This window comes from Aplysia californica, unplaced genomic scaffold (assembly GCF_000002075.1).
Source record: "Aplysia californica isolate F4 #8 unplaced genomic scaffold, AplCal3.0 scaffold00545, whole genome shotgun sequence".
Taxonomy (NCBI): Eukaryota; Metazoa; Mollusca; class Gastropoda; order Aplysiida; family Aplysiidae; genus Aplysia; species Aplysia californica.
This window is the reverse complement of record NW_004797815.1, coordinates 476,045-489,797: the sequence shown is the minus strand read 5'-3', so window position 1 is coordinate 489,797 and position 13,753 is coordinate 476,045. Positions and strand designations below refer to the sequence as shown.

At 39.5% G+C, this 13,753-nt stretch overlaps 1 protein-coding gene across 1 annotated transcript; it reads left to right on the top strand.

Annotated features, from left to right (window-relative positions):
* Nucleotides 1–1,005: 1,005 nt before the first annotated feature.
* On the top strand, nucleotides 1,006–12,240 carry LOC101845125 (methylglutaconyl-CoA hydratase, mitochondrial). Its single transcript, XM_005106597.3, has 8 exons — nucleotides 1,006–1,236; nucleotides 2,405–2,472; nucleotides 4,344–4,431; nucleotides 5,151–5,330; nucleotides 5,708–5,952; nucleotides 7,060–7,110; nucleotides 7,695–7,742; nucleotides 9,251–12,240. Exons 1-8 carry the CDS (start codon nucleotides 1,083–1,085, stop codon nucleotides 9,326–9,328), a joined length of 912 nt encoding a protein of 303 aa, XP_005106654.2. The 5' UTR covers nucleotides 1,006–1,082; the 3' UTR covers nucleotides 9,329–12,240.
* The last annotated feature ends 1,513 nt before the right edge of the window (nucleotides 12,241–13,753 follow it).

Here is a 13,753-nt window from a genome sequence, read left to right as displayed (position 1 = left end):
AGTCCAGTAGTTAAAAGACCAAGCCAATGTACATGGCGAATTGAAAAACTGCTAATTTTGTGGGAAAGCACTGATTGTTTTTGTGCAAACCTTATATCACCACATGCACTGTCAAATAACGAATATACTGGTATAAAAATCCACTATAGATGAATAACTTTAAAAGGCACAGGAAACCGTTGTTTTGAAGAAAGATTATGGAGCAGCCTGTCAACAAGACTCACATTCTTCATACATACTTCAACAAAAGTTAAGGACCAACTTACATAGAAGCCTAAGTTTTTTTTAATTCGAAAAAGAAGACGGCAAGGAATGTTTCAAAATTTTTTGCTCTGGAAGTGTTAATGGGTTACCAATACGTACTGCAAAGCTTCCCAATGCAGCGCGGAAATCTTCGGGGAATTTTAGCCAAATTTACTGTTTTTTTTATCGACTTGTGTGCGACACCAGGGATATTCCTCAGTTAAAATTTCTAGTGCACGTCATAAATGGACGTACGGTCTCATACTGTGCTCACTTTGGTGGCTAATATAAGCCGCCGTTTGCTCAAAATCCAGTATCGCATCAACATGCCACCAAGACGAAAGCTGGCAGACTTTGATCGTGCCAGGGCTGTGACATGGCTGCAAGATGGAGTCAGAGCCCGAGAAGTTGCCAGAAGGCTTGCAGTGTCACACTCTGTTACTGTCCGCCCGAGGCAGCGCCATCAAGCCACTGGATCCATCCAAGAGCGCCCACATTGCAAACATGCAGATCGACCTAAGAAGACCACTAAGTGTTTGCAAGTGGTCCTTAACTTTTGTTGAAGTCTGTATGACATGAGGTATAATATACTTCGTTCTACTTACGTGTGGAATAACAATTATCATGGATCCTTTGCTCTTCCTCTTGTAGTTCTCTCTCTCTCTCTCTCTCTCTCTCTCTCTCTCTCTCTCTCTCTCTCTCTCTCTCTCTCTCTCTCTCTCTCTCGCCAGTTTTCTTTTTGTCTGACTTCCGCTTTCGATTTCAACAACAATGTAAAAAGTAAGGTCAAAGTTCGGTTGTAAGTTGTAACTTTTCTTCAGCAGTGGTCACTGGGCACGATGGCAGTTCCAACATTACGGTCAGCTACAAATATTCTCCGTGTCGGGTTTGTGCGGCTCAGTGCAAGATGTTACAGCTCTACCACAGCACAGTCGGGTGACCAAAGCCCGGAAGATGAATTCCACCTCAATTATCTTGATGGAGATCAGAAAGGTTCGACTCGTAATTTTTGCACTTCTTGCTGCTTGCCGCTTGCCGGTACCGCAATGATGTTCTGCAGTCAGGCTACCTGTTTACTATAATTTATAGGCCTACTAGACTAGATTAGATCTAGATCTAGATCTAGATATTTAGATCTAGATCTAGGCTAGATCTAGATACAGTCGAACCTGTGTAAGACGGAATCGCAAGGGAGCAAGAAAAAAATTATGTCTTAGACATTTTCCGTCTTCTTAGACAGGGGAAATTAGGGGGAGATGGAAGTTTGGGGGGGGGGGGGGTCAAAGGCCCAGCCGGTGGGATCAAGGATCGCTTGTCCGATCGGCAAGCAGCGGTCATAACTTCACACCTCTCAATTGCTATCCTTTCTGATAATGATAATGATAAGTCTTACTTATCCAGTTACTACCAGTGCTTGCCTTTCATAGGACCTCTGTTTGACCTATTAAAAACAGAAACGTTTGAACATCTCCCTTGCTTCCACTCTTAGCCCCACCCACCAATACCACCCCTTACTGCCATCATTGTAACAACGATTCAATGAATTCTTTTCACGGCTGGCCATACGATCAGGGCGGTAGGCTTTGGTCAATCTAATCTCACACCTCAGGGTTCTGGACCCAGGAAAGTTTCCGTAGTGGCTCGCTACTTGAGCACTCTCACGGGCAGTCGTGATATTTCACACCCACACTACACTGACCATCTGCATCGCTCAGGGCTCACATGATGGGGTAACATCTACCCCCAAATTGCCCCCCTACTCCCCTTCCTCGCCTAGCCGCATGACCACAACGTTAGTTTAAAGTTAAAGCCAGCGGAACCCAACTTGCGAGTTTTGTTTCAAATCAGGGCTGAGCGGGCAAAGCATTTTCCGTCTTAGACAGGTGAAACCCTTGGAAGGGAGCGGATTTTTCTTTCCGTTTCCGCGTTGGCAGGTTTCCGTTTTATACAGGTAATTAAAGAGGAATATATCAAGGGGGGAGCGGGGAGATTCCGTTAAGACAGGTTTCCGTTTTACACAGGTTTCCGTTAAGGCAGGTTCGACTGTATATATATATATGCAGAAGTCTTTGGTCTATTCTTTGTTATGGAAAGAATAATTTACAGATGTTAAGGTTCAATTGAAGTTTTTTGACGTTCTTATCATTCTTGATTCCTCCAGGTATCGCAGTGTTTTCCCTCCGGAGATTCCGTGTCAAGAATGCCATGGGCAGGAATGTCCTCAAGCGAGTGAGTTTTTGTTGGTCCAAATGGAGAAGAAAATTAATAATTAAAATATTAGCTTGTTAGTGTAATTGTAGCTGTCTTTGAGTTTTTTCCTATTAACTGGCTGTTTTTTGTTTAAATTTGATATATATGTTAGTCAGCATTGTCATTCTGGTTTTGAACTATTTTGTTTTTCTCAAAATTATTTTATTGTTAAAAAAATATGTGAACAATAAAAATTTGTCTAATGAACAGATCAACAAAGTTGTATCATTGCAAAGATGATTATTTGTCTTTTCCATGTGAAAAAATCAGAAAGATTAGATATTGTATCAAGGATAATTTTTCAAAGAATGACCCATAACGGCATAGGGAAGTTCTACTATTTTAAAAAGTCTTAGCCTCAAATGACTTCATGGAAGATTGGGATGATTTTCAACATTTTCTGATAACCTTGTTATCAAATTCTACTGTAATGTCATCATTGATAAGAGAAAAAGAGACAAGTGCTTACATGTATGCTCTTAGTGTTATCAGTGTCGGTGAGGTCAATGATAATCCTGCCCTGCTTTCCTGATGGCATATATTTCAAGTATTTGACCACTGAGTTTTGGTAAATGTACCAGTCAATTCTGTTTGGTGTTGTAAGTCCTGAATGATGTCATAAAGAGTGCAATTAACATTTTTTTGTACAGCCGTTCATGGACTAGAACATTATAATGTCTCTCACCCTCTCCCTCTCATGTGCCATTTTCAGGAACACTTAATTATATCATATTTATCAAAGGTGTTTGTTTTTTTATAAGGAACCGCGTTTGAATTTTATTTGAACAAGAAGAGACAAAAACAGAAAAATGCACCACTCATTCTGAAAGACGGTTTGTTGCATCACATAACTGCCCCAATACATTTGAAATCATTTAGGAGGCACGCTGCTTGGACGCAGCCTCTTAAAAGGACAACTTGATTTGAGTGGGGTACAGCATCCCAGCATTTGCAATTTTTAAAGAAATTCGCAAATTCAAGTCGTTCGGGAAATGTTTAAAGGGGCGCTACTGTGTTGGAACACATGATACTGGGTGACTCAAATTGCGAATTTAAAACGTTTGCAAAAAAATGGAAGGGGCAAAACGCAAACAACAACAAAAAACCCAGCCCCCCCCCAAAAGAAGACCCAACCAATGTACAGTAATTTTAATATCAATTAAAGATTAAGTTTGCCTTTCACTTCTATGAGATGGTGTACAGAAAGCTGTGCCAAAAGTTGAATGAAGTTCTCCCTGAAAAGGTTGTACACTGGTGCCAGAAACAAATGTTCACACTTGGCTTAGAGTTAGGGTTGGCCTACTGTTTTGGGACAACAACAAAAAGTTGTTTTTCAGATTTTGATGTTTCTTTCAGATGTTTTCCTTCTTTTCTTATTGTAGTACATACTTTTCTCCTTGGCCCAAGAATACTTTGGCAAAGTTAACCCACTCAGATAGCCATTGATTTGATCGTACACGTTCACGCCCCCTGGACATTTTTTAGATTGTATAGGAGGCGATCTATGTCTCCTCTCAGGAATCAAACACATCTTTTTCATGCAAAAACTAAGAGCCTATTCATTACACCACAGACGCATGTACAGATGGTATTTTCTTCATGAAAAACAATTATTGACTAGAGAAACATTTTGATTTTTACATTTCTTCATATTGATTTTTAAATCATGCCACTGAATATCGACTGCTAAATATAAGACTCTGCCATGCACCATTTTGAAAAGTGATGTATGAAGGAGTCTTACACTGGGCAGCTGAATGTTGTTATTGTTATGGATCCAGCTATCTGGAACTGTTAATATTTTGATAGAAGTGATGTTCAATGGCATGTTACTCATTTATTGTCTTCAGCTTCATGATGCAATGGAGGAGGTCAAGTTTGATACTGGAGTTCGGTGTGTGGTCATCCGCAGTGAGGTTCCAGGAGTTTTTTGCGCAGGTACAGTGGTCAGGGTTGACTTGTCCAAACTTTTTGCTTTGAATTCACATAACATGGCAGCGTTATTAAAGACTGTCTAAGACAGACATTTGATCTGCCTCTCCTCCCCCCCCCCTCCTCTGGGCTCCAGACTCTTTCTGCAGCCTTCCCACTGCTTATCCTTGGCTCCTTCAGACTGCTGTCTTTCAGTCACAACCCTGATCTTAGCGTAGGTAAGATCTAACACCTATCTTTCTCAGTGAAGGGTGAAAAATCCCATGTGCAAGTTACGCACATTGAAGATCCCTTGGTGGTCCAAAATCGATAAGAGTAGGTCTCAGTCGCCACCTGGGCAAACTTCAAAATTAATTCCTACCAAACTGAAAATGTTTAATGTGTCCTGTGCACTCATTTGACTTTATGCAGTTGCGAGCGTCATAAAACACTTGTCAAAACAAACAAAACTGTTGACCTTGAGTTGTTAAGGAATTCCTCATATTACTGTACTGAAAGGTGCTTATAATCTTGTTGGGAGCTCCTATTTTCTCCATGATGAATTTTTCACGGTCAAGTTTTTTGTATACTTTGATGAACTTATCTTTGTTTTGTGATAAGTTTTTTAGGGAAGGAGATGGGGTGTTCATTACAATTACCGCCACACTTGTTTGAAAAAAGCTGCTGTCATCAGTGAGTGTTACTAGTTTACTATTGTCTGATGTTTTCTTATCCCTCCCCTCTAGGCGCTGACCTCAAGGAGCGGCTGACGATGAGCGAGAAAGAAGTGGCTGCCTTTGTGGCGGGCATTAGGGCCAATGTGACAGGTCTTCACAATCTGCCGATGCCAACCATTGCGGCACTTGATGGCGCTGCTCTGGGTGGTGGATTGGAGATGGCTCTCAGTTGTGACCTCCGAGTTGCTGGTAAGGAGAGAAAAGATAGAGGTTTTTTTTTTGTTATTTTGATGTGGGGCTGTTGTTTTTGGGAGGAGTGGGGGGGGGGGAGAGACTTATTTTATAGTTTGTATTACACTCACACAAACTGATGGATAATCTATTAGTCCGCTATAGATTTTGGAATTTCATATCTTGAAGAAGGTTGTAAAATTTTCTCCCATCATATTTACATAGATAGTCCTGTTTTTCCTTCCATTGAAGTGTTATGTTAAACTAAAGTGCCGTGAAGGCCACATGGGGCATGACTGAAAATAATGAAAAATGTAGCTATGCCATTTATCTCCTCTGTAGTTTTCTCATTTCTTAAGTTGATTGCTTGTATATTTTCTTTTCCTGAACCACAGCGAGCAATGCCAAAATTGGTTTGGTTGAGACGGCATTGGCCATCATTCCCGGCGGGGGTGGAACTCAACGCTTACCCCGAATTGTTGGACCCTCAGTGGCGAAAGAGCTCATCTTCACGAGCAGGGTCATGGACGGCTGGCAGGCGAAGGAGTACGGTGTGGTCAACCACTGTGTGGAGCAAAACGACAATGGAGACGCTGCCTACCTCCGAGCTCTCAAGCTAGCAGAGGAAATTTTACCTAATGTAAATCTTTTCTTTTCTTTTTTTTTTTCTCTGACTTTTGGTTGTTTGGCTGTTAAATATTATCTGATCAGAGAAACTGGGTGGTTTGGGGTTGGGGTTTTTCTGTAGGGGGGATGGGGGGGGAGGGATTGGATTTACCAATCTGATTCTTTTGAGTTCAGAACATTTTGAAATAAGAGGAACTTTTAAGTTTTTTAATGTCCTGGCTTGATATTTCTGAATATGTATAGATTTCTTTAACATATTACGGTCTCTTGGCGCATTAATGTGGAACTGTGCTAGGCCTGAGAAGTCCATTTCAGTCTCCTGGCTGGGTGACCAGATGGGGGTATTCTGTGACTTCAAAGTGTTAACAGAATTAAAAGATGCCAACCATACAAAAGCTTCCCTCCTGTATATGCTGTCTAAGACAAACCCTGTGCAAAGATAGTACAAGACAAGATGGGCCACTCAGCCTAAAAAGTGTCCGCAGGAAGTATGCTCTTTGCTTCAGATGGCGCTGCAGTCTGTTTTGAAGCTCTCTTTCGTTTTTCCAGAAGAAGAATAGGAATAGCACCTCCTTGCGTGCGCAGATCGACTGCTGTTCATCAGCAGTTCGGGTACGTTCAGTGCGGAGTTTTAGGTTTTTAAACATTTTAATGACCTCCTGCCCTTCATTCTAAAGTCAAATTAAACGAAGAAAACCATCTCCTTCTCCTCCGGAAGAGTTTTTTTGTCAGCTTAACCATTTTTTAAAAGCGTTCTTCCGAAATTTATCCCAAAACTTGCTAGTTTCACTTTGATTTTTAAAAACTCAAGTAGGGTAACTCTGTTCGCAAAGAGTGCGCTTTTGTGAAGAGGGCGCCACCAAATTTTGAGGACACTTTTTTAATTGGCTCAAAGAGAGAAGTGGCCCATCTTGTCTTGTACTATCTTTGACCCTGTGTCAGGGTTTTTATTTAGACCTGTCACTCAAGTAAGGCTCGTAAACTCATTTGGAGACTGATATTACAAGCTCTGATAAAGCAAAGTTTCTCTTTCATGATGCTGCCATCTCTTCAATATTAACATTGCAGTTTATATATCTCTTTGTGTGTTTACTATAACAGAATTTTATTTTCTCCCTAGGGCCCCATTGGTGTACGCATGGCAAAGGCTGCTATCAATAAAGGCTTTGAGGTATGTCGACGCTGGTGCATTCTTTGAGACCAATTAGTATTTCATTAAGTCATTGTTTTCCTCAAAAGTGATATGTGAAACGTGCTGACAAAATAAGTTACTTCTTGGATTCGAGCCATATGGAAATAGGTACCCCACACTTTTAAGTTTTTAAAGATACATAAGTATGAAATAAGAACAGGCATATTACACTTAAAGAATATGGCTTCAAAAGAAAATCTACAAATTTGACCCTTGTGTTGATTTTTTTGCCAATGTTATCTCCTTTTGTGGATTGCAAGAAGTAACTAATTTTGTCAGCTCGCCTCACATATGGTATCGCCTTTGGGATCTGTAGGAATATTTTGTCGAGATGCATGCTTGTATTTTTTTCTACTGTACATATCCATCTAAATCGAAAGCATTAAAGATTCTGGTGAGTTTAGACTGCTCAAATAGTTTTGGACATAGAAGTACAATTGAGTCTGTATTGACACAAACACCTGAAAAAATGGTTTTTCCATAAACTGCAGAAAGTTTTTTAATTTGTGAATATATCTCTTGCTGGGTCAATTATCATTTACATTATTTCTACTGTACTTCAGGTCGACTTGGAGTCTGGACTCAAGTTTGAGGAAGCTTACTATGCCCAGGTATTGATTTATGATTTTTGCACGTACTTACAATGCTTGCTTTCTTCATTATTTCTTTTATTTTGGCTTCATAACATCAGAGTAGACTAGAAAAGAACGCTTCAGAAATAAAATGTCTGAATTCTGCTTAATGTATTTAGTAATAAACTCTGTGGAGTTCTGACAATATTTCTCATGTGTTATCCCCGGCGCGGGTAGTCTAGTTGTTAGGCTGTCAGACTCATAATCATAGGGTCGCGGATTCAGGGGTTTGAGTTACAAACCCGACGTGTCCTTGGGAGAGGCATTTTTACATTTTACACAGATTTTCCTCATTTCGCCCTGGTGGGTACGGGTACTCGGCCAGAGACAGCGAAAGATCTTGAAGGTATGCGAGTGATTTAGCACCTATAAATGGTAGCTTGCACTATATGCTTCCCAGGAAGTTGAGATTGTTTCAGAATGATATTAGGTCAGCTAGTCATAATATAGATTGTAAAGTATATAGAGCTTACTGTTAAGCAGGAATTTGGGCAATACCAATGCTATCTATTATTATTATTATTATTGTTGTGTCTAGAAAGGTAAAGAAATGTCTGAATTGCATATGATAGCAAATATATTTTGCCATCATCTACACAATTAGGTAATTTGGCTTCCACTCTGCCAATCAGAGCCATGAATATGAAGGGAAACCCAACATTCCAGCAGACAGACGGAGATACTCGATGAAATAAATTTCATACAAGGGAATTGAACTCATGACTTATGTGTGAAACAGCAAAGTTGTTATGCCACATACACTGGTAGAAATGTTTGAAAGTTTGTTTTACAAAGACATGCGCAGAAATCTAAAGGGCTAACTCGATATCTGTAAATTTTACAGGAAAGTGAAAAACTAAAAGGCAAGTCTATTTTAATTAATTATACACATTTAGCTGTTTAGAATCTAATGTTGTAGCGACTATTTGGATAGGTTAATCTGGCTGAAAGTTATATTTTAGATGTGTTCCGTGATGTCAGTCAGAATTCAGGGGGAAAAAAACTCCAAAACCGCAGTTTTGAAGTAAGCTTTTTAGAACCCTGCAGCAACTATATATTTTTTGACATCTTAACAAACTCAAGCAGTTTCACACTGCTTTGTTTAGCTTTGGAGCAGCTCTTTATTGTGAGCTAGATTTAGCTTCTCTTTCATTGGGACACATCACAGTGACCACCCACCCAATTGCTATTATTATCATGACATTGCCTGATATTTCACTCGACCAAGTTCTTAAAACTCTCTCCCCCAAAGGGATAATCACACAAACATACAGCAACTTAGTAAAGAACTTCATTTCACTCAAATCTGGGAACTAAAATCTCAACCTGATGATAAATATTAGTCTTTGTTCAATGGCTTTTGAAAAATTATTTTTAGTAGGCTTTCCTTTTTGTCATCGTGCAATACATCTTAGTGCATATTATATTTTTTGTTTCCTTCGTTTGAATTGTATGTTTACTCACCTTTGTGACTTCCATATTTTCAGGTCATTCCAACCAAAGACAGAATTGAGGGGCTCAAGGCTTTCAAGGAAAAGCGCGTACCGAAATATGAAGGACATTAGATGTTATTAAGACGGAGATAGTGTTAATACAACCATTGTCTGGGATGAGCATGTATTTGCTCTCTACCAAACCTCGGGAAAATGTTTGAGATTAATTGTATCTATCCTTATTAAGGGGACAAAGTTTTTAGAGCTCATGACTTTATTTTACGGCTGTTTGGCATTGGTAAGTCAGTACATTATAAATTCTCACTTACTTTTGTTCAATTTGTCTTTTTTAGACTAATTTTGAGATTGTTAAATTTGTTGACTAGAGGGACTGTCTTTGTCCGATACTTGTTTGAATATATTGATCTTTGTTCTTCCTCTTTTCTTCAAACCACTTAGCTTTAGGGGTCCTTTATACCTTATGTTCTAATAGTCCCCTATCTATAATTCCTGGAAATAGCTACAAATTACACATGTTTTATGATATTAATATTATTTGCTTGCATGTGTGCTATGTATCAAATCCTCTAGGCACTTCAGTTGTTGTACTTTAATCGATGCAAGAGATTTGTGTCCTTTTCGTAGCCATTGTCTGTCAGGGAATATCCACAAGGCAGCTCTATGGAGTTAAACCAGAATTGTTGGAATGAATAGTTTTGTTTTGACAAATACTGCATTTTTACAAGGACATTGCTGTATATACACAGTCGATTCTCCACATTTTTTCTTTCTGGATTAATCAGATTTGTTTCTTCTGTCTTATTTCATTTTTTTTCCAGGTTGTGTTGCGATGAGTTTGTTAAAGTTGTGAGAAAAGACGGACAGAATCCGTATGCCAGCTCTCGTTTTTTAATCTGCAGTCGTTACTTTTTTTTTGAGTGGGGGGAAAAAGGTCAGTTGGCATCTTTGTTGAAGGAGACTTGTCATGCCTTTATAATTAATGATGAGTATGTCATGCGATCCCTGACACTGATCATGCCTATATGTTTATGGTTTTGAGTCGACATACCATATGCAGCTACCTACCAAGTCGCTTTAAAATTAATTGTTGAATGCTGTTGGTCAATGTTCTACTCAGCTCTCAGAGCTAGCCAATGTTGTCAGCATTTTTAGCTTAATTTTTTAATCTATTCCTAACTCTTTTACTGTGATAGTTGTCTGTCTGACATATGTTATTATGTTGAAAAAAACAACCTTGTTCAATTGGGACAGATTATATGCTAAATATTCAGTCGTTATAATTGTTGTTATTATTACTGTGACAGAAATGTGTTTTTTGTTTTTTTTCACAACTAGTGATTTGCATTGTTTACCAGGTCTGTGAACCTGTAACAAGTGTAATGCTGTCAAAAAGAGAAGTTGTTTTTCTTCTGTTTGTTATAAATACAGAAGAAGATGGTGGATGTCTTATAGTTTGAACAGGCATCTTTTGAGACATTGAAATATTACTGTACTTTTCATGCAGGAAGAGTGACATTCTGTAATGTACATGTATCTCAGCTCTTCAAATTGTCATAAGGTTCGCTGAAATTAATTTTGTTTAGATAATAAGGATGTGGGTCAGAATTATAGTAATTGAGCTAAAGATTAAAATTTTTGCAAGAGTTTTCTTGAGTTGGCTGTTATTGTAATGTCCAAAGAGAAGGGGAACTATACCTCTTATGGTGAAAGGGAAACTTTCCTCAGAATTTAAATAAGAATCACCGCTGAATGGACTCGCCCTTCTGAGTTATGGATTCTTAATTTGTGAGAAAGTCTAGGTCTTGGCTGTACTAATGGTCCGTCCGAGTTGTGTTTCACAGCTTATTATATTCTTATAAGAAATATATGCATTCTGCTCACACTTTTGACCTTCTGACACAGACTTTTTATAAAGCATTACCATGACTGAGTCACAAGCCAGACTTTTTGATGAAGCATCTAGAGACTGTTGTTAATACACTGAGTTTGTTCTGAGCTTGAATAAATAATGTGTGAAGTAAAAACTCATTTTTGTTTCCGTTTTTAACCAAGTCCTCTTAGTCGGGTGTCTTTACTGAAGCTCAAATGTTATGCATTGAAATCGATTTCTTTGCTTTGATGGTGGTGTATGATATTCAAACAACATAATGTGTAACTGAACTAATCAGTATTTCAAGGAGTTCTCCTTAATTTGAATGATCTAAGCAAACATAATGTACCGGTATCAATGTGCTGAAATGACTCAGCTGCTCTTCAGCACGGAGTTTCAGTTATCATGTAAACAGATTGTCACCCTTGTGATTAGATGGGCCGACCAGACCCAGTAGAGCAGCAATAAAATTGTGTTTTCATCTCGTAGCAACGTCATATCCGGTTAGTTTAATACTCGACTTTCCTTTTAAAGTTCAAGGCCCATTTCTTCTCAGAGGTCAGACCTGTCTTGGATTTGGCATTTGAAATGGATAATTTACTGTGAATTATGTTAAATTTTTAAGAAATGTGATATTTTGTGGGGTAGGTGATATTACCACAAGGGCAACGGCGTAATTAGTGTAGCATGTTCAGATACCTAGTATGTTCATCAATAATTATTGCATTTGTGTTTGGCGACAGTTAATGATTAATCTATCTGTGCAACATTGTACAGTTTGTATTTTGAATGCTCGTATGTCCATGTGTGTCTTTTTATGCATGCTTGTGGGCTGTGTCGAGTCAAAATGTTGGCTGCAATATAAGATTTTATCTTTTGAAAGCAAAGGTCCATAATGTTTACTACTGGATAGTTCGAAAGTTATGAACAAACTTCTTGGGATGATTTAGTTTTATATGTCAGAGAGTAATTGATGTTATGTATCAGGAAAGCTCTTCAGAAGAAGCAAATAATGTGTGCACTGATAGTTGCATGGTGAGACTGATCTTTTTCAAGATGGCAAACTGTTTTGAGGATTTTGCATTAGATGTGTGAGAGACTAACATGTATTTCATGTTTTGATCCTCTGAAAATTAAAGATTTTCTCTCAGTGTTCGGGTTGTTTTTCGGTTTATTGGTATAGGAAGAAATAATGTTTGTCTCAGTTCTGGACGAGGATACCTTGTACATGTAAATCTTCTTCATCTTCTCTCTCTCTCTCTGTGTCTTCCTCTCTCTCTCCCTCACTCCCACTCTCTCTCTTTCTCACTATCTCTCCCCCTCCCTCCTTCCCCTCTCTCATACTTCCTCCTTCCCCTCTCTCTTTCTCTCTCTCTCTCTCTCTCTCTCTCTCTCTCTCTCTCTCTCTCTCTCCTTTACCCAAGGAGCTTAAAACAAAGTAACCTCCTTGCCTAGCTCCTTCACCCCACGTCCTTATCACCCTGCCACGCTCTCCATACCTGCCTTCCCATTTAACAGCCTTCCTCTTCCGCTGCCATCTTTCTCATCCCTCCCTTTCCCATTTATTTCTACTCCCCTCCTATTCTTCCATTTTAAAATTATTTTTTAAAAAAAGTGTTTTACGGCGCTTGCATCTGCATAAGGTCATATGAGCGCGCGGGACACATTAAACATTTTTCAGTTGGTATGAAATTTTGAATATTTCCCGGGTGACGGTCGAAGCCTACTATTTTAGCCACAAAGGAATCTTTAACGTGCGCAACTTGCACACTGGACCTCCGAGATTTTTCGACCTTGTCCGAGAAGGCTTGGCGTTAAATCCTACCTTCCAGAAGATCAGGGGTGTGGCTGAAAGTGAAAGACAGCAGTAAGAAGAAGCCAAGCTGTAGCAGTAGAAAGGCTGCAGAAAGAGTCAAGAGCCCAGAGGAGGGGGCAGAGGAGGTGAGGGGGTTGGCGGCAGAAAGTGGAGACGAAAGCAGACGACAGAACATAACTAAAGAGCAGGAAAGGAGGTGAAAGTGAAAGGAGACAATTTTAGAGAAGAAACATTTTCCGTCGCTACCCGGATTCGCACCCGGGACCTTTGAATGAGAGGCCAACACCTTAACCTCTTGGCCACGAGAGCCTCCTTTCCCTCTTTCCCTCAAAGAAAGCAAACAAACCCACTTACCGTACTGATATTTCTATCGGCCCACATTCATACATACTTTCCTATCTTCCCACCTACCTACCTACCTATCTACTTGAATGCCTTCCTGTCTACATCCCAAGCTACCTGTTTGCCTGTGGGTTGTTGGCGGGTGCTCTGGTGTGGTTTGCTCCTTCTTTTCTATCAAACATGTATCGTCCTTATCTCTCCTCCTTTTTGAGTATGTTACTCTCTTGTACCACATCTATTCTTCAGCACTTATATAACCTTATTGAGCTGCAAGTGCCGTAAAACTCTTACTGAAACTAAAATTAAACTGTTTGCCTGTCTGCCTACCTACCTACTTACCTATTTACCTGCCTTCATACTTACCTACCTGCCTGGCTGTCTCTTTCCTTACCTATCGACCTGACAACCTATTTACCTACCTACCTACAAAATTGCCAACCAATATGCACGTATCCATACACTCATACACGCCCCACACAGACACACACACACACACGCACACACACAC

Bases quoted from the DNA above. Each gene is read 5' to 3' on its own strand.
- LOC101845125 (XM_005106597.3), top strand. From the start codon at position 1,083: ATGGCAGTTCCAACATTACGGTCAGCTACAAATATTCTCCGTGTCGGG. The intron at 4,432-5,150 runs GTACAGTGGTCA...CCTCCCCTCTAG, and splicing joins TCCAGGAGTTTTTTGCGCAG to GCGCTGACCTCAAGGAGCGG. The intron at 7,111-7,694 runs GTATGTCGACGC...ACTGTACTTCAG, and splicing joins CTATCAATAAAGGCTTTGAG to GTCGACTTGGAGTCTGGACT.